Raw genomic sequence first — 20,754 nt, 5'->3', positions numbered from 1 at the left:
TCATTTTCCTTGTTTCCCATTATAAATTCACCTGTCTCTGACTGAATGGGACCTACATTTGTCTTCACTTATCTTTTCCCTTTTACAAATCTAACGAAGCTTTTACAGTCAGTTTTTATATTCCCCACAAGCTTTCTTTCATGCTCTTTTTCCCCCCCTTTTAATTAACCCCTTTGTCTTCCTCTGTTGAATTCTAAATTTCTCCCAGTCCTCAGGTTTTCTGCTTCCTCTGGCCAATTTATATGCCTCATCCTTGGATTTTGATCTTTGGATTTAGATCTTAGATCTTCCTTGGTTTGGCCAGATCTCAAACAATGATGAGACTATCAGGAAGGAAATAAGAGACCTTGGTAACATAGTGTCAAAACAGTAAGTTCTCCCTCAATGTGAGCAAAACAAAAGGGCCTGTCCCACTTAGGCGATTTTTTTTTAAGCGACTGCCGGCGACTGTCAAAGTTGTAGCAGATCGCCGAAATTTTCTTTTACCCTATGACAATGCCGAGTCAGGTCGAGATTACACCGTCTTCGGAAACATCACGAAATTCCCACGCTGTCAATGCTTCTCCGGTGTCCTAATTTTCACTGAAATCACTGACAAGTCGGTAATTACTTGAGAGTTTTGAAATATAACATCTTGCCTGGGTTACTTGAAAACCAAGCTTCACGGTAACAAGGCATAAACTGGATTGACTTCCAGTTTACTAATAGCAGTATTAAGAAATTTAATTTAAAAAGTGGTTAAATGGCTTTTTGTGCGGAGTGTGGGCATTCTTTGAAAATGTACGGGAGATGCATATCTGGTTTCTGGGTTGCATATCTGGGTTGGGAGCCTACTTTAAATGTAATCGCTGATGGCCATAAACATTGCGAAAATTCCCACACTTACCTGGCCGTCAAACTGTCGCCTCCAATCTACCTGTCAAATGTCCTGACGGTAAATAAATTGGTTAAACACAAGTATTTTATGGTATCTTTAAATGACTTTACTTAATTTAATATTACGTGCTTCTAAATGCATCTAAGAGAACCTAGCAAACCTGGGGACAGCATGTGACAGCGCCCGCAATAAGCAACGATACCTTGCGATAAGCCAGCTGTCGCCGAGAAATTTCGTACCGGTTGATTTCTCAGCGACGCGCCGAGATGCACTACGATTCTTTGAAGACTCCTCACGATCATGCCCACGACACCCCGGCAAACTGTCAGCGACAGCCTAGTCGCCGGCAGTCGCCTTAAAATCGCCTGTGGGACAGGCCCTTAAGTCATCAACTTAAGAACGCATGGTGGAGTGGACAATCCAATCTGTATCAGAGGTGCTGAAGTGGTGATAGTCGAGAGTTTCAAGTTCCAATGTGTAAATATCACCAATAAGTTGTCCCAGTCCAATCACATTGGCGCTATAGTTACAAAAGCGCGCTGATGTTCCGCTTCCTCAGAAGACTGAGGAGATTCGGCATGACTCCAATGATCCTTACCAATTTCTATAAATGCCCCGTAGAAAGACACTGGATACATCACAACTTGGTATGGAAACTGCTCTGCCCATGACCACAACAAATTGCAAAGAGTTGCATACAGACCACTACGTCATGCAAACCAGCCTCTATCCCCCATCAACTCCATCTACCCCACACATCAGATAGACACCAATATAATCAAGGGCCACTCACACCCTGGTCATTTTTTTTCTTCTCCCCTGTCATAGGGTAGAAAATATAAAAGCTTGAAAGCACTACCACCAGATTCAAGAACAGCTTCTTCCAGCTGTTATCAAACTCTTAAACACAACTCTCATATACTAAAGATGTGCTCTTGATCTCCCATTCTACCCCATTGCAACTCGTGCACTCTTTAAACTATTTTCTCTATAGCTGTAACACTATATTCTGCGGGCTCTTTCTCTCTTGCATACCCTAATGTTCTCACGTATGGTATGATTTGCGTTGGGAGCATTCTCAACAAAGTTTTTCCACTGTTTCTTGGTACACGTGACAATAATAAACCAATGCTAATATCTTCTCCAACAAGAGGAAATTCTATCACCATTGGTATTACTATGGGCAATTTCCCCCACCATCAACATCTCGAGGGTAGAAACTCAACCGAATCAACCTCGGACAGCAGCTGAAAGATCCGGTATCCAGTGGTGAGTGATTCATGTACTGATACTCAGGCCACGTTAGAAACATGACAAAATACTCCCCGCTTTCCTGGATATGTGTACCTCTCTCTGGCCACTCTAAAGCTTGACACTTTCTTGGACAAAGCAAACCGCTTGATAGGCATTCTGTCAAGCACCCTAAACATTCCCTTCACTACCAATTCACAATGGTTACAGTGTGTTCATTCTACACAGTTTACTGTAGTTAAATACCCAGGTATTCTGAAAGTAATTACATCAGTAGGGGAACGCCAGAAGACACATAGCAGTACTGCCACCTGCAGATTCACCATCCTTACATTGAAAAATATTGCCAGTTCTTCATTGTCACTCGTTCTTAACCCTGGAATTCCCTCCCCAACAGCATTCTTCATCTGGACTGTAGTGATTTGAGAAGACGAACTGCCACACATTCCCAAGGGCAATTAGGTGGGGAATAAATGCTATGCCCAGATGCTAGCAATGCCCAGATCCTGAAAAAACGAATACAGGGCTCGTACGGTCCTTGAAAGTCCTTGAAAGTCCTGGAAGTTGAAACAGTTTTTCAAGGCCTTGAAAGTCCATGGATTTATCATAGGTCCTTGAAAGTCCTTGAAAATTCAGTGGAGGAGTGGCACAGATCTTGCTGGCGCTGAGAGGGAGAGAGCAGCCCCCGCAAGTGGTGGCGCTCCTGCACTGGACCCTCTGACACTCTCCCCCTTCCCACGCTCCTGCTCTCACCTGCTGCTCCCTCTACCCAGACTCTCTCCCCCTCTCTCTCCCTCCTCTCTCTCTCCCCCTCTCCACCCCCTCCCTCTCTCCACCCCCTCCCTCTCTCTCTCCCCTCTCTTTCCCAGCACCAGCGAGATCTGCGCCGCTCCTTCACTCTCTTCCTCGGCCCTGTCTCCCTCTAACGCAGCGAAGTAAGAACAAACACAAGTGTTGTAGTTGTTGTTCAGAAGCCCCGGGGTGAGCGGCGGCAGCGAGGAGGGAAGTTTCCTTGAGTTTGGTGTTTGCGAGGGGGCGCTGCGATCTCTCACCTTGTCCTGGCTCTGGGTTGGTGGCGATCCGCTCTCCGGTGAACCTTCGCCAGCAGCTTCTGCCTCCAGTTCCCGCCGCCGCCGCCACGGTTCCACGGCTCCGGGACAAATGAAAGAGTTGGGGAGAGTTGAGGAGAACCCGCCGCATAGAGCAAAAAAATCTACAAAATCATCGTGATTTTTACTAATTAACCATATATACACCAAATTAACAGTTTTGAAAACAGTATTTTCTTACCTAAACGGAGAAAAAATGGAAAAAAACGTCAATGTTTGCTGGATTTTGGTCCTTGAAAATGGGATTTTTGGACCTTGAAAGTCCTTGAAAAGTCCTTGAATTTTTTGCTGTTCCAAGTGTACGAACCCTGTGAATACAATTAGATAGGCGATAGATAATGCTAGAAGGGTTAGTAGAAGGGAAATTAATCAGATACAGTTTGATTCCTGTCCCACAGATGTTGCTAAAAATGGGTTGGACTGGTTTTATAACATTGCTATTATCAGATGGCCAGCAATATTCATGATTTTTTTTCCTGCAAATAATTGGTACTAGGAGAGGTTATGTGGGTGTCTAGCAATTGACGATACTTAGTTGAACAAGGCAATGATCATTTTGGTAATGAGAAATAAAGGAAAATATCTTTCCACCATGTTCTTAACATCGAAAATAATTGTGTCAACCTAAAAAAGGTATTTGATTGATTTGTTTGTAAATCGAATAATATGTTTGGTCAAAGTGAGTGTGCAAAATATAAATCTTTGGTAGTTCCACAAACCTGTGGAACTGTACTTTCATAAGATTTCCAGGAGGTGGTACCATGGATCCTGTAAAGCTGACTGCTGCATTTTAATGTTTTCTAATGTTCCTGGGAGCAGCATTTTTCATTGGGGATTGTGGAAATTGCTGGAAATTCAGCATTTATTGCCCATACTAATTGCCCCTGTTTTCACTGCGTTCAGATGCTTTTGAGATCAGCAAAGCTGTTGAGAGTCTGCACTTCTAGGTAGTACAGACCTGACTGGGGATTGGAGATTTTCTCACTGATAGGACATTGGTGAACTAGAATTCTTAGTACATTTTGTTCGTTTTTTGCTGATCAACACTGAACATGAGATTACTGGATTGTTTGATTAATGTATTTTAATTTTCCCATTGCTAGTTGAATTTTACTATAATTGTTAATGTAATGATTCTGATACTGTCAGTCGATACCACTGATTACGAGTTTTTGTTGAGGATTTGCATGGACTACAGTCTACCTCTGATTCTTTTGCATTTCTACCAATTAAATTTAATTCTAATACTGAGAACCCCATCATTGCACAAGCCAGTCACTGACCAATTTGGTTCACCCTTTGATTCAAGAAACCACTAGATGCACAATTAGACTTAACATAAAAATATAGGAGATGGAAGCAGAAGTAAGCCTTTCAGCCTATTTGCCTGCTTTGTCCTTCAGTAACATCATGGCAAATCATTTTCTCCAGTGCCACTTTACTCCACTCACCGTGTATGCTATGATTGACTTAATATCCAGAAGTTTAGAAATCTCTGTCTTAAATACAGCAAGTCATTGAGGTTCCACAGGCCTCTTAGGTAGATAATTCCAAAGTTTCACTACCCCCGTGAAGATTTTTACTGATCTCAGTCCTGAATATCCAATGTTTTATATTGAGATTGTAACTACCAGGGAAAACAGTGCAGGTAAGAACAGCCCGATAAGAATTTTGTGTGTTCAACAAAATCACACCGCATTCACGTGAATCTTGTTGAAATTAGCTGCAAACACTCCGTCAATCTATCGTCGATAGTAACAGCCCTTGAAAGCAGGTCAGCATTTCACTGAGCATGCCATCAATAAGTTGGGGTAAACTTTAAAGTCAATTGAAGCAAAGCTGGTGGATTGGATTGGATTGGTGGAATAATTGTCATGTTCTGAAGTCATCTTTAACATTTAGGTGGATTGCTATAAACTAATAAATTTGTTCCATAACTTTACAAGTTTTTCAGCTCAATGTTTGTGGCTGTTTTAGACGTCCCTACCCTGGGAAAAAGACTGTGGCTATTCACCTTATCGATTCCCCTCCTAATTTCATTAACCTCCATAAAGTCATCCCTTTACCTCCAAAGCTCAAATGAAAATAGCCCCAGCCTCTCCTTATAACACAAGCCCTTCAGTCCTGGTAACATCCATGTGAATTGTTTTTGCACCCTTCGCAGCTGACGGACTTCCTTCCCATAGCTGGGCGACCAGAAATCTACACAGTACTCCAAGCGTGGACTCACCAACGTCTTGTACAATTGTAATGACGTCTCAACTCCTGAACTCGATACCCTGACCAATGAGGGCAAGGATGCCAAAAGCCAACTTCACTGCTCTGTCTGTGTTGCTATTTCCAGGGAATTATGTACTTGTATCCCTAGGTTGTTCTACAATACTCTTCAGGTCTCTGACATTAAATGTGTACGTCCTATCCTGGATCAACCTCCCAAAATGCAACACTTTGCTCTTATCTGAGGGTATTTCTATCTGCCGTTCCTTTCCTCACTTTTGTATTTAATCGACATCCTGTTGTACCCACAGACCATTTTTATCACTGTCCATAGCACCACCAATTCACAAACTAATCATGCCACCTTACATTCTTATCCAAATAGTTAATATGTATAACAAACAACTGGGGACTCTGATCCCTGCAGCACGCCACTGGTCACATGCCATCAATCTGAAAAATAGTCCACCACTACTTCTACCCTCTGACTCCTTTCACTAAGCTAATATTAGGTAGCTAACCTTAGATCTCATGTGATCTCACCTTCCAGACCAGCCTAGTATGTGGGCTTTAGTGTACAGAATGTGGAGTGCATCAACACAAAGTTGCTGCTTGGTTGAGTTGAAACAAGGAAAAGAAAAATCAGCAGACAAATTTCCCCTTCTGTCATTGAGAGAGCTATGAATTTCATGTAACAAATTGTGACAGAATAAACTTAAATGGACAATAATCTGACTTTGAAATACAAACGTTGCTATAATGTACATTTTTACATCTGTTTTCCTTTCAGGTGGGTGTTTAAGCAACTATATGATAAAGGACTTGTCTACAGAGGTGTAAAAGTTATGCCGTTTTCCACTGCATGCAACACTCCTCTTTCCAACTTTGAAGCACATCAAAATTATAAGGTGATAAACAAACTTTTAATTACAATAATTGTACAAGTGTGGTTCTAGTTATGGTACTAGGGTAGTCTACTTCAAGCTCCTCAGAATTTTGCATTCCAAGACTGGGTGTTTTGTGATTTTAATTGATTATAATTCTGGAAGAAATATAAATCAATAGGAAATGGCTCTTAATGCAAGGGCCTAAAGGTCTGTTCCCATGCTGTTTGACTCTATTACTTTAACTATCGGGTGAAAAGCTTGGTGATTTGCAATTAATCTCTACTCAAAGCATTTATTTCTGCCCTCTTTGAAGAATGGTGCATTGTAATGATTTTTCCCTCAATAATAAATTAAAATTACAAGCCTTATTTGGTTCATATGCTCCAGTTAATTTGTCAGTGGTAAAACAATTTTCAAAGGTTCAAAGGTCAGTTTATTGTCACATGTGCCAATTAAGGTACAGTGAAACTCGAATTTTGTTGGTATATCTACTCAGCCCTAATTGTGAAACTGATTTGATCAAATTCATGAGGAACTTCGTAAATTTGCTGCAATGATAATAAACATTATGTAAAGTTGCTTGCTGGTTAAAGCCCTTCGATCTTTGCGTTATCATCATTGGGTTAATGGCTACCTTTTATAAATTTCCCCCCAAGAGAAAGATTTATTTGAAGAAAGTTATCCTTTTTGATCTCCTGTTGGGATATAATACTTTTGTTCAGAGGCAAAAGTTGCTTTCAAGAGTTGAGTTTAGTGGGGTTAGATCAGAAAGTAGCGAAGTCATTGCGCAGCTGCAAGCTGAGGTGCCCTGGCTTTTTAAAGATTAAATTACTTTTGTAGTGTCATATGCAGCAGATCTAGTTGTGGTAAATCTTATTGGTTTTTATTGACATTTTTGAGAGCCACTTAATATTTCTTAAGGGTGAAGGAATCATTTGGTTCTTTTCGTTTTAAGATGCAGGTTTTGTAAGCAGCCATGGAATTGAAACAAAGGTTTTAATTTCCTTTCTATTTATTCAGTCTTGGTGCCATATTTCCAGTGATATTGGACACGTTATGGATTTTATTTATGAGTTTTGTAATCTGGTTTATTATCAAATATCTGCCTCCACCACTGCCTCCACCACTAACCGCAATGCATTCCAGGCACCCACCACTCTCTGTAAACAAAACTTGCCCCGCACATTTTCTTAAAATGTTCCCCTCTGATGTTGAAGCTATTCCCTCTAGTCTCTGACATTTCTACTCTGGCAAAAAGGTTCTGACTGCCGATCCTTTCTATGCCTCATAATTTTGTATATTCTTATCAGGTCTCCCTTCATCTGCTGAGGCTCCAGAGAGAACAATCCAAATTTATCCAATCTCACTTAATAGCCAATACCCTATAATCCAGGCAGCATTCTGTTAAACCTCTTCTGCACCCTCTCCAAAGCTTCCACGTTCTTCCTGTAATGGGGTGACCAGAAATGCACACAATGCTCCAAATGTGGCCTAATCAAAGCTCTGTAAAGCTCTCAGCACAGTGGTGCAGTTGGTAGTGCTGCTGCCTCACATCGTCCACATATCTGGGTTCGAACCTGTCCTCGTTGCTGTCTGCATGGAGTTTGCATATTCTCCCTGTGACCACGTGGGTTTCCTCTTACAACCCAGACTTGCAGGTTTGTAGGTTATTTGGCCTCTATAAAATAGCTCGCAGTGGATGCAAAAGTAGGTTAACATAGAACTAGTGTGAATGGGTGATCGATGATTGGTGTGGACTCGGTGAGCCGAAGGGCCTATTTCCAAGTTGAATCTCGAAACTAAATTACACATGACTTCCTGACTCTTATACTCCGTGTCCCAATGGATGAAGGCAAGCATATCATTTGCTTTCTTTATTACTCTTGTCCTGAAACATCTTGACAACAATAGCCATTTGGAGAACGTTCATTTTTAATAATTATTCAAAAGTCATGGTAATTGTTAAAAATATAGTTTTGGATGTGATCTCTTCCTATATGTCAATCGAAATGTGCAAATAAATTACACTTTAATGTTAATTCTTCGACTGTGGAAAGATGTATAATTTGGCTTGATTTAATGCTTGTAGGATGTTCAAGATCCTTCTGTGATTGTGACTTTTCCACTGGAGGAGGATGAAAATATTTCATTGGTAGCTTGGACAACAACACCATGGACCTTGCCCAGCAACCTTGCCATTTGCGTCAGCCCTGAATATCAATATGTGAAAATCAAAGGTACATGTTCTGAACTTATGTGCATACGTTTCTAAAGCTTGGAAGATAAAAACAGCTTTCTATTCCACTGTATAATCCAATAAATGTTAACAAATCTTTTATGATGCTGTTTACTAATGAGACAATAGCTGGTTATTAAGAGGAAGTGTGGACATGTGTACTGGAAAGGTGCCAAAAGGCATTTGTAAGAGGAGATAAAGTTAATATTCAGGTTCCAGAAATTTAAGTCATATCCACCTGAGCCCCAGATGCCATCCATTACTTGCACAACTTAATCAAATAGTTTGTTCTAAGTCCATGTGAATTGATGCAGGTCACAAGTGTGGTTCTCATTAGGATCGCCTTGTGTTCTGTGCTCATTGGCAGAGATAGGAATGGTTAATCTTTGGATTGACATCTTTTCATCAAATCTAAGAAAAATTCACAGTGACACAAATTGTAAGGTGTAGACAACGTGGGGACGAGAGAATGAAAGGGAAGTCTGTCATTGAGTGGAGATCAGGAGAAGTTAAATATAAATGGGCAATGCAGCCAAGCGGGAAGGCATTACCGAATAATCAAAAACAGGTTTAGTTTAGTTGAGAGATATAACATGGCAACAAACCCTTTGGCCCACCGATTCCACACTAATCAATAATTACCAGTTCACACTAGTTCTATGTTATCCCACTTTCCTACACGTCAGGGGAAATTTACAGAGGCCAATTAACCCACAAAGCCGCACGTCTTTGGGATGTGGGAGGAAGCCAGAGCACCCGAAGAAAACCCACGCGATCACCGGGAGAGTGTGCAAACTCCACACAGGCAGCACCCGAGGTCAGGATTGAACCTGGACCTCTGGCACTGTGAGGCAGTGGCTCTACCAGCTGCGCCAATGTGCTGCCCACGGTTGGGGTGGGAGAGGTGTGGGGGGGGGTGGGGGTAGAGAAAGGCAAATAAATATATAAAATTAGATATGCCTATTTTTTAATTTTTTAATTGTCTCAGAAAATATGGTAATCATGGTTTTATTATGTACACTGGGAATATTTTACACAAAACGATTATTCCACTTACATTTTTGGAATTGGCTCTTTCCAGATTCTGATCTGTCCACAGTCAATATTATGGTGGTTAGGTTAGTAAGACAGTAATCCAGACAACTGGGGTATGGTATTTCAATTCAATCAGTATTCTGGAAACTTAAGATTATTACAAACATTTCAGATGGGAGGAAATCTGCTGTCCAATCCTGGTCTGGCTAAAATGTGGCTTCAGACCCACAAAATACAGATGATATTTGAATTGCTTCAGAAGCCATTCGCTTCATGGTTAATGATAGACAATAAATGCTGCCTTTTACATTGATGCTTAAATCGCAATAAGAGAGTAATTTAAAAAAAAAATCAACCTTAATTGAGGCAGAGGATGTAGAATTATTCTGTTACCTAATTGATATTATTATCACATGTGGTCAGGTGCCTTTGGGTTCAGGTTGGGTAACTAGGTTGTAGTTCTGGCATATTCTGTAAATTCGTAGCCATCATTTGCTGCAGATAAATAGAATTCCCACTTTAGTGAACCTTTTCATCTGGAAGTGATAGCTGTCACCTTGCTTTCAAGTAAGGTTTGCTTTCAAGTAAGGTTTGCTTTCAAGTAGATTTTGGTTTCAAGTAGTTTTTCAGAGGCAGTGCATCGTCAAATTAAAAGAAGCTAGATTGATGTTCTATTCCTGTTCTGTAGTGCTACGGAGTGGTACAGTGTATGCTTGACACGGTAATGCCTTTCCTCAGTTGAAATGTGCATTTTATTAGCAGAGGTCATATTGTGGTGATATACAAGTTTACTGTTGGAGCATATCTGAACACTACATATGAAAAATGTATATATTATTTTCATCTTGTTGTTAATGTGATTGACAAGAGTGTGATAAATTCCTAACCTCCTACTCTCTGCAAAACGTGGCATCCCAAGTGCCTCCCCACAGGGTTCTCTGATCTCTTAGCTGCTGAAAACAGTCCAGGAATATTCAGTTAAAAACTCTGTTTGCACTGAGTCAAGTTGCTTTTGAGTAAATTTGACAAGAGTCACTCAAACAAAAAGGCAAATCTACAGTTGCTGGGAGCATGAAATAGTAAATAAGGTAGCATCTTTGAAAAGAGAAACAGAGTTATCATTTCAGGTTCTAACAAAGGGTCTCAGAGTTGAAATATTAATACCCTTTCTCTTTCTGCTGATGCTGTCTGATCTGTTTAGTCAGAGAATTATACAGCATAGAAAAAGGCCCTTCGGCCAACTCTTCTATGCCAACTAAGGTGCCCATTTATGCTAATCCCATTTGCTCATGTTTGACTCGTATTCCTCTAAATCTTTCCTATCCATGTACCTGTTCAAATGTATTTTACCGGTGTTACCAGCTTTTTCTGGTTTCATTTTTAAAAAACAATCATTAGGATGTACTGGTATATGTATCTGCACTTTTGGGATTGGGTTTGCCTGCAATGCATCTATAATTCAATAGCCTCCAAATCCTTTGTGTTAAGATACATATTAATAATGAACACTTGAGCAATGTATAGAGGCTAGCACAGATGCTGATGAATATGCACTTAAGCAAGAACTTAATGTTTTCAGGAGAGAACATAAATGAAATTGATCAGAAGAAAATGCCCTTTTTGCTGCACAGTCCCTTTATTTTGAGTCCATGCAGCCTCTGATTTTGTTTTGTCCTTCACTGTCCTTCAATACCCGCGTTGCCATGGTAACAATGTCCTACAATTAGCCCGTATTGCAGGCACTTTTTTTTCAGATGTTGAATCCTGTATGACGCATACGTAGCTTATCAGCTTAGCTCTGCCCATATTTAATTGTAGAATTATTCCTGTTACTTATGTTTTGCTCACCGGCCAGTAACAATTTTTGATGTCTTTGACCCAGATAGAACAATGTTGTTCCCCATCCTCTTCACTCAACAACAAAAGTACGCATTTATAAGGAAGTGGAAGGTACTTCATGGGAGGTTTTTATGAAAAAATTGTCATTGAATGTCAAGAAGATAGAAGATGGTTAAAGAGTTAGATTTTTAAGAAAAGGGTGGAACAGAGACAGTGTCATAGAGAGATGAAGCATTGAAATAGGCCTTTGGCCGATCAAGTCACAGCCTACCATTAACAACCCATTTGCATTAATCCTATATAAATCCTATTTTTTATATCCTTAATTCTCATCAATTTCACACACAAACACACACACAAATTAAAAGAGAAGCAATTTGCACAGGGCAATTATCCTATCCCCCTCCCTCCCGTCCCCGTCCCCCCCCTCCACTCCCCCCTACCTCGGTCCGGACGCCGCATAACGAAGGTTGCGTAGCAACCTGCCTCCTGGCCCGGGCGGCCGCCATTAATGGAGCGGGGGGGGGGGGGGGGGGGGGGGAGAGACTTATCCCGTCCCGGTGCGGGGGTTCAGTGCGGTGGATAGATGGCGGCGCCTCTCCCACTGATGGCCCTCAGGTCGATGCTGCTGGACTCTTTCCCCCCATGCCTCCCGGCCCAAACGGCCGCCGATGCCGCTGGACTTTGGACGGCGTGGGGAAGGCGCTGAGCCGGCCAGGGAGAGGAGGGGGGATGGGGGAGCCGAGGGCAGGCCCAACGTCAGGTCCAGGCCTCGGTCTCCACCAACAGCTGGCCTCACCGCCGCTGCTGCCGCCTTTCCCCTTGGTCCACCCCAGGCTCCGGCTTCCCCCGGCACCAGGCCTGGCTCTACCGCCGCTTCGGAGCCTGCAAACCCGCCCCCAAGAGACAGATGGCTGAGCCCTGCTCCTACCCGAGATCAATGGGCCCCAACTGCACAGGCGTGGATGCGTTTGTTCTGCGCACGAGCGGATGCGGCGGTCATCTAACGTAAGTACCAGATCAACGGGGCCCCAACTGCGCATGCGCGGTTTCTTAAACTTTAAAATGTGAATAACTTAAAAAATATAACACCAATTTCAATGAAACGTCTGCTATAGGACCATGGGTCGACGGTGAGTAAGGTGGGCCTAAAATTGTCTCGCTATCATGTACCCTTTTGGCTGTAGTTCAGGAAAAAGGGAACAAACAAGAGTTTTAGTATACAGATTTCAGAGGGTGTGGATAGCTGCAAAGATGAAATCGGGAAAGAGGAACTAGACACCTGCAAAGATGAAATCGGGATGAACAGGAAACCCATGTTGGAATTTAGGTATTATGGATGTTTTGGTGATAAGAGGAGATGCAGGAACTATTATGGATGAGACCATTGCTTGACAGGGAACCAATAATGATCAGTGAGTGTAGTGATTGGAGTAGTAGTTGTTGGGATAATGCTTTTAATGGATCAAGGATGCAAAATTAGAGACCCACCAGGACAGCATGAGTTCACAGTAAAAAACTGTGTTTGTATGTTTTTAATGTTGGAAAGTACTGAAGTAGCTTCAAAGGATCCTTATCAAATGAAATTTGTCAGCCTATCGCAAGGAGCTATTGGGCCACATATCCAGAAGCCTGGCTGAAGAGAGAGGTTTTAAGAAGCATCTATGTGGAGGTCAGCGAGCACATGTTAATGTGTGGATTGGCATTTAGTAAGAATTAAGGCACAAAAGCTATGGATTGGTTTGTAGGGTTAAAAGTGGCCAGCAATGCATTGAAATAAATAAGTCTGTGTGTGACATAGACATAATTGGGGATTTTAGCAGCAGATGAGCTGAAGTAATGGATAATATCGAGGTTGAACTCGTTAGTCTTCCCACATAGAAAAAGCCCCTTTCAGACCACTTTGTCTATGCCAACTATGATGCCTATTTATACCAATCCAATTTTCCTCCAATTGGCCTATTCCCACTAGACATTTTTCTGTCCAAGCCATTGCCCAAGTACTTTTTACTGTTGTAGTTATATCTGCACCCACCACCTCCTCTGGCAGCTTGTTCCAGATATTCACCTTCATCTAAGTCATTAATGTATATTGTAAATAGCTGCGGTCCCAGCACCGAGCCTTGCGGTACCCCACTAGTCACTGCCTGTCATTCTGAAAGGGAACTGTTAATCCCTACTCTTTGTTTCCTGTCTGCCAACTAAATTTTCTATCCATGTCAGTACCCTACCCCCAATACCATGTGCTCTAATTTTGCCCACTAATCTCCTATGTGGGACCTTATCAAAGGCTTTCTGAGTCCATGTACACTACTTCCACTGGCTCTTCTTGTCCATTTTCCTAGTTACATCCTCAAAAATTTCCAGATTAGTCAAGCATGATTTCCCCTTCGTAAATCCATGCTGACTCGGACCGATCCTGTTACTGCTATCCAAATGTGCCGCAATTTCATCTTTTATAATTGACTCCAGCATCTTCCCAACCACCGATGTCAGGCTAACTGGTCTATAATTCCATGTTTTTCTCTCTCCCTCCTTTCTTAAAAAGTGGGGTAACATTAGCTACCCTCCAATCCACAGGAACTGATCCTGAATCTATAGAACATTGGAAAATGATCACCAATGCGTCCACGATTTCTAGAGCCACTTCCTTAAGTACCCTGGGATGCAGACCATCAGACCTTGGGGATTTATCAGCCTTCAGTCCCATCAGTCTACCCAACACCATTTCCTGCCTAATGTGAATTTCCTTCAGTTTCTCTGTCATCCGAGGTCCTCTGGCCACTAGTACATCTGGGAGATTGTTCGTGTCTTCCTTAGTGAAGACAGATCCAAAGTACCTGTTCAACTCGTCTGCCATTTCCTTGTTCCCCATAATAAATTCACCTGTTTCTGTCTTCAAGGGACCCACATTTGTCTTAACTATTTTTTTCTTCTTCACAAACCTAAAGAAACTTTTATTATCCTCCTTTATATTCTTGGCTAGCTTACCTTCGTACCTCATCTTTTCTTCCCATATTGCCTTTTTAGTTATCTTCTGTTGCTCGTTAAAAGTTTCCCAATCCTCTGACTTCCCGCTCATCTTTGTTATGTTACTTTTCTCTTTTATTTTTATATTGTCCTTGACTTCCCTTGTCAGCCACAGTCGCCTCTTACTCCCCTTAGAATCTTTGGAATGAACTGATCCTGCACCTTCTGTATTATTCCCAGAAATACCTGCCATTGGTGTTCCATTGTCATCCCTGCTAGGGTCTCTTTCCAGAACAGCTTCTCCCTCATGCCTCCATAGTCCCCTTTGCTCAACTGTAATACTGACACTTCCGATTTTCCCGTCTCCCTCTCAAATGGTAGATTAAAACTTACAATATTATGGTCACTAGCTCCTAATGGCTCCTTTACCTTGAGTTCCCTTATCAAATCCAGTTCATTACACATTTGTGTAATTTGTTTAGTAGATATTCAAGAGTGATTTAGTTATTTTGGCATTGGTGCAAGGGGAGAAGCATGATTGTGAAACATCAAGTTCTTACAAAGGAATGAATAAGGTTTCAGAACTGTGTGAGCTAAGGATGTGGTGGGATGATGATGGTGATGATACTTTATTGTCACTTATACCTAGCTAGGTGCAGCAAAATTCTTTGGTTTTGCATACAAAGGATACAAAAGAATCACCGCAAAGGCACCGACAAAGTCACAAAAAGTACTCATCCCTTCTTCGTCCCCCACCCTCCACGCAGGGACCCTTTTGTTCTCAGCAGTGCGGCCCATGCACCTCGGCCCAACCTCGACTTTGGCCTGTCTTGACATCGAGGTTCTGACCCAACTATCCTCGGCCCGACCCGTGCTCGACCGCGGGCGAGTCGGCCCTGCATGCCGAGAGTGCTGGGAATAGCATTATATCAGAGATGACAGTGTGTGATCTTGTTGGTGGACCAGATATTCCACCTGCTACATGCCCCATTTACCCCTCTCATAACTATTCCTGATTGTGGTGCTGAATGGATTTGGCCATGTGTTGTGAGATGTCGTACTAGGAGCACCTGGGTATAATGCCAAAAGTCTCCCAGTATTCAAGCACTCTACAGTAAGAAAAGAGTTCTGATTTATGAAATAGTAAAAGAAGGGATATAAATTGCATTGAGTGCAAACTTGTGGCTGTATCTCTTTATGTTGATTCCTGAAATTCATGAAGGTTAGTGGGACAAGCAAGAATTATTACAACGTTTAGGTCATTCAGTTATTGTACGTTGGCTGATTGCTGGCTAGGCTGTGGATAAAAATGTGTTGAAATGTCCATAGTTGTGATTTATCCAACTGGAATACTGTAATATAGATCTTGTTAGTTTTCAACTGATTATATTGCTCATTTGATGATATAATGGAAGTGAACTTCATGCTTCCAGAAGCTGATTTTTAAAGATGTTCCAAGAACTGCAGTTGGAGTTGGTTTGAAATGAAAGCTTTTTATCCCTTTAGTAGTCCTATGGCTAACTCTAATGATCCATAGTAAGCAAAAATAAAGAACACAACATTCTCAGATTCCAGGTTTTTATTTGTGTGTTTCATGTCAGCCAGTGTAAAGTAACACACTTTTGAGTAGCTAAGAATCAATTAATGTGCTATTCTTGCTGTGCTAAACTGGTTTACCTTTGCTGTGTTTTCCAGCTCATTTGATGATGATAAAGTAACAGAGCAAATGTCTGTAAAATCATATTTTAATTAGAATATTTCAAAAGTTGTTGCGTACAAAACATTTATTATTTTGAGATATAGTGTTAATGCAGGAATGTAACATGATCCGAAAGATCAGCCATGGTCTTGAATCCGAGCCAGTTCAAGGGACCAAATAACCGTGCGTTTATATTTCTTTTTGTCAGCACAACACAGAATAGTGGAACTGTAGTCAGTTAAGAACAATATTTTGCATGGTGTAAATTGAAAGAAAATTTGGCTTAAAATATGCTCCTTATCTGCAATTTATTAAAATTTATCAACTTTGCATTCGCAAGAAAATGCATAAAATGCTACCAGAGTGAGTAAGGGGTCATTTATTCTGAGCTAAGTGATTTGCCTCCTGACTCCCCCAAATATTTGCCCATAAACAAGGATTGCAATGGAATACTTATCATTTGATTTGAAAGAATAAATGCACAATTCAGCACAAAGCAACCTATTCAATTGTCATCCCAATTACCACCCTGAAAATCCACTTCCCTCAGTCGCTTGAGGCACTATGATAGTTGTAAAGTGCACTTCAGCAACTTGTCAATGTTTCTTTAACAATATTCCCTCTAATCTGCAGCTTGTACCACTTAGATAAATAGTGACAAGCAACGATGATCTCCAAATTTTCTTGCTGGCATTTCACCATTCTAACATGGAAATTGATCGTTTTCCACTGCATCTATAGAAGCCATTTACGCTTAATTTAGTTACTGTCATTGTATTATGGCTATGTTTAATATTTCTAGTTTCTGTCTTTTTTGCATGCTTGTGGGTGTGATTTAATACATAATGGGGAGTGTCTACACGGGAGGAGGCTAGCGTAGCGACAGATTGTGGGTCAGTTTAGTCTTGGAGGAAGGAGAGAATACAGTTTTTTACCACACTTACGACTGCCACACTCACGACTGCCACACTCGCGCCAGTCACACTCACAAGGACCACACGGTAACGACTACAAGATTTTTACTGTATTGTTTGAAGAAGAAACAGTTGGTAGGAACGAAAAGTTATGAATTACTCTTTTGATTTGTGCTACTTTAATAAAGACCAATTAATCAAGAAACAGCGTTTGGAAGATTAGTTTTTGTTATCTCAGAGTGCGTAAGCTCTACCTCCATTCCATCCCCGAGAAGTAATGGCTATTGAAGTTGGACATTGAGAAGGTATAGAAACTGCCATTACACTAGAGTAAAAAACTTTTCTCCGAATGGAATTTGAAAAAAACCAACTATTCTCACAGAAGAATCTAAGAAAGACTTGTTCTACAAGCAAAAGGCAATTCAACAGTGGAACTGAAGAAGAAGCTGAATCGCTGCCCGAGATTAGAGCTGAAATCCTGGAACAAAGAATCTGCCAGTCGAAGGCAAGTTGACACGGTCTACACCTGGATCATTAGAAGATTGAAGACTTCATTGACCGGGTACCGTTAGTAGACGACTGCTTAGTCGTAATTTTAAGTTAAGAAGTTTAAAAAACTTAAAAGCCTGTGAGAAAATTCTGCAGAAGTTACTATTTGATACAAGAAGCTTGTTTATGCTACGAGGAGATAAGAAAACCAAACTCACAGAGCACGACCTTGAAAATTAACGATGTTGCGAACTTCTACAAGATAAGGTGCTCAGCTAGCGATTGTTTACCAAAGCGATAAGCACCAATTCATCATGGATCTTCCACCAGGTAAGTATGAAGAACTGCCACAGGAGGGAGATGTGGAGCAAAAATCAAGAAGATATGAGAAAAGAGACATTAAACTTTCGGAAAAGGGAGAGCCTATCTGGAAAGATGCCAGAAGGATAGAGACAAGTTGTGGAAGCAGGTCATCAAATTAATTGAATATCAGAAGGAACTAATGGAATCAGATGAGAATGCGAACATTGTACAATCTAATCTGGATCAACTACTCAACCTTTTGCCATGGGGTTGGAGAAAAACAACACTCAATACTGTGTTTACAACTACCAAAGGAGCAACTTGAATGGCACACTCAGTGGTTCCAAGAGAGGGTGGAATTTTTTGATGGTTTCATGGCTGGCGCGGAGAAGTGGTTGTCTGAAACCATAGCTCAAACATTGCACTCTACAGTAGAAGGTGCTATGCCACAAGGTGTTGAAGTGGGAGAAGAAATTACATCTCAGGATAGTGTCTCAAACGTTTCAACACGAAGATCCATACGTAAATCTGGTTCTGTAGCCAGTTCAACTACGAGGGTCCCTGCTCAAATGGAAGCTGAAGCTGAGATGGCTGCTCTTTCGCTAGAAGCTGCCGCCTTAGAGAAAAAATATGAGATTGGGGAACAAGAAGAACAGCTGAAGAGAGAGGCTGAGAGACAAGCAGAACAGCTGAAGAGACAAGAAGAACAGCTGAAGAGAGAGGCTGAGAGACGAGCAGACCAGCTGAAGAGGGAGGCTGAGAGACAAGAAGAACAACTGAGAAGACAAGCAGAACAGCTGAAGAGAGAGAAGGAACGGTTGGAAATAGCCACGAAGCTGGCAGCTGCTGGAGCAAGGAGGGACATACTGGAAGGCCAAATATCAAAATGCGGCTCGAGAGTATCTCAGAAGAAGAGTTCCTTAATCCAAGAAGGAGCTACTAAGCTGGAAACAGCAGCTAAAGTCAACCCACAGCCAGAGCCAGTCTGGTCTCGTGATGCCAAACTGGCACTGAGTAAGTTGATGGCCGACAAAACTTCACCAAAGCAACCAGGTGCTAGACCGAAGCAACCTACCTTTGGGATGTCTGTTAAGGCTCGAAATGAGCCAACCCAGTACTCTTCTCAGAGGCCTGTTCATCAGCTACCTGCACCCAGCCATAGCCAAACAACTGATTATGGGACCCGTGACAAAATTTATCCGGATCGATCTGCACTAAGCCAGGGATCTCAAAATGAATTCTATGAATTGGTAAGGAATCAAACGAGAATCAGCGAGCTCCTGGTTCAACAAAATCTCTCTTCCACCTTACCCCCAATGGAAATTCCTAAATATGATGGTGATCGTTTACAATATGAAACTTTCATAGTAGCGTTTGAAGAAGGAGTGGAAATTAAAACTACAAGTCACAGAGTTCGTTTACGATTTCTGGAGCAATACACAAGCGGATATTCAAACCAGCTTGTTAAAAGTTGTCGACATTTGCCTGCGGATGAGGGCTATCAAATGGAAAATAAGTTGCTTGAAGAGCATTTTGGTAACAAACAGAAGATTGCTAACGCATACATGAAAAAGGCCTTTGCTTGGTCAGTTATCAAGGCGGAAGATGTGAAGGCTTTGCATGAGTTTGCGATATTTCTTTGGGATTGTTGTAATTCAATGAGAAATAGCATCCACATGGAAAAAAATGAATATCGTTAGTAATATGAAGACTATCATTCTAAAACTGCCCTATAGGCTTAGAGAATAGTGGAGAGATAAAGCAGGCCTGATACAGGAGGTTGATGATAGAGAGGCCATGCTTCCTGAGCTGGTAAGTTTCATGGAAAGAGAAGTACGGTTAATGTCAAATTTACGCCATGGGAATATTCAAGATCCTAAACCAGCAACTGTCAAAGGCTCTGCCTTTACTAAAACAAAGGGAAAATCAGGACCTAAGGAAAGCAGTTTTGCTGCTGCCGTAATTACCCGTAGAAACGAAGGACGGAATGAAAAAAGATGTATCTATTGTTAAGCCACAAGGGTTTTGTTTTTCATGTAATGAAGTTGGTCACACTATAAGATGGTGTCGAAAATTCAAGAAAAAGGAATATAAAGAAAAGATTGACTTCTTGAAGGAGAAAGGAATCTGTTATGGATGTCTGAAGAAAGAACACATGGTTAAAGACTCCAGGAATCGGATAACTTGTAATATATACAAACAAGATCATCCTGAATTGCTTCACATTGAACAGAAGAACAAAAGGAGAAGCCAGCTTCGAGTGATGTTGTTGCCTCACCTCAGTTAAATGTGCATATTGGGGTCAGGGTAGAAACCTGTATTTTCTCCATCTTACCAGTACAGGTAAGGAGCAGCGGGCGAAATACAGTGTTGCAAACATACGCATTTTTGGACAGTGGAAGTTCAGCTACCTTATACACAGAAAGCTTGATGAGAAGGCAGGACATTACAGGAGAAAAGGTTAAGCTTCTCTTGAACACCATGAATGGTCAGAAATGCTGCGATAGTTATCATATCACGTATGAAAATATCTAGTCTGGAGGAAGACAATTTTATACAAATATCTGATGTGTTTACACAAGAGACTATGCCCGTCTCTCATCCAAATATACCTAAGCAAGAAGACGTGGAAAAATGGCCTTACTTGAAGGATGTCAAGATACCTAAAATAAATTTTGATATCGGCCTACTTATCGGAACAAATGCTTTGAAGGCATTAGAACCTAGAAAGGTTGTTACCAGTCAGGGAGATGGACCGTTTGCTGTGAGAACCATACTCGGATAGGTTATCTATGGCTCCTTGAGAAGGAACAACAAAGACAGGAAAAGAAATAACTATACTGCTGCTGTCGTCAATCGAATATCTAGAGGAGTTGTTGACCAAGCAGTATAATCATGACTTCAGTGAAAGAACCAGCAAGGAATCAG

General features: G+C 41.4%; 1 protein-coding gene across 1 annotated transcript in view; it reads left to right on the top strand.

Annotated features, from left to right (window-relative positions):
- Window positions 1-20,754, top strand: part of iars1 (isoleucyl-tRNA synthetase 1) — a 147,721-nt gene that overhangs the window by 19,751 nt on the left and 107,216 nt on the right. Inside the window, exons 6-7 of the mRNA XM_078414016.1 lie at window positions 6,245-6,362; window positions 8,431-8,578. Of these exons, the coding sequence (XP_078270142.1) occupies window positions 6,245-6,362; window positions 8,431-8,578 (266 nt within the window). The remainder of the gene's footprint in view (window positions 1-6,244; window positions 6,363-8,430; window positions 8,579-20,754) is intronic.

Source organism: Rhinoraja longicauda, chromosome 17 (genome assembly GCF_053455715.1).
Source record: "Rhinoraja longicauda isolate Sanriku21f chromosome 17, sRhiLon1.1, whole genome shotgun sequence".
NCBI lineage: Eukaryota > Metazoa > Chordata > Chondrichthyes > Rajiformes > Arhynchobatidae > Rhinoraja > Rhinoraja longicauda.
This window is presented reverse-complemented; position numbering and strand designations above follow the sequence as displayed.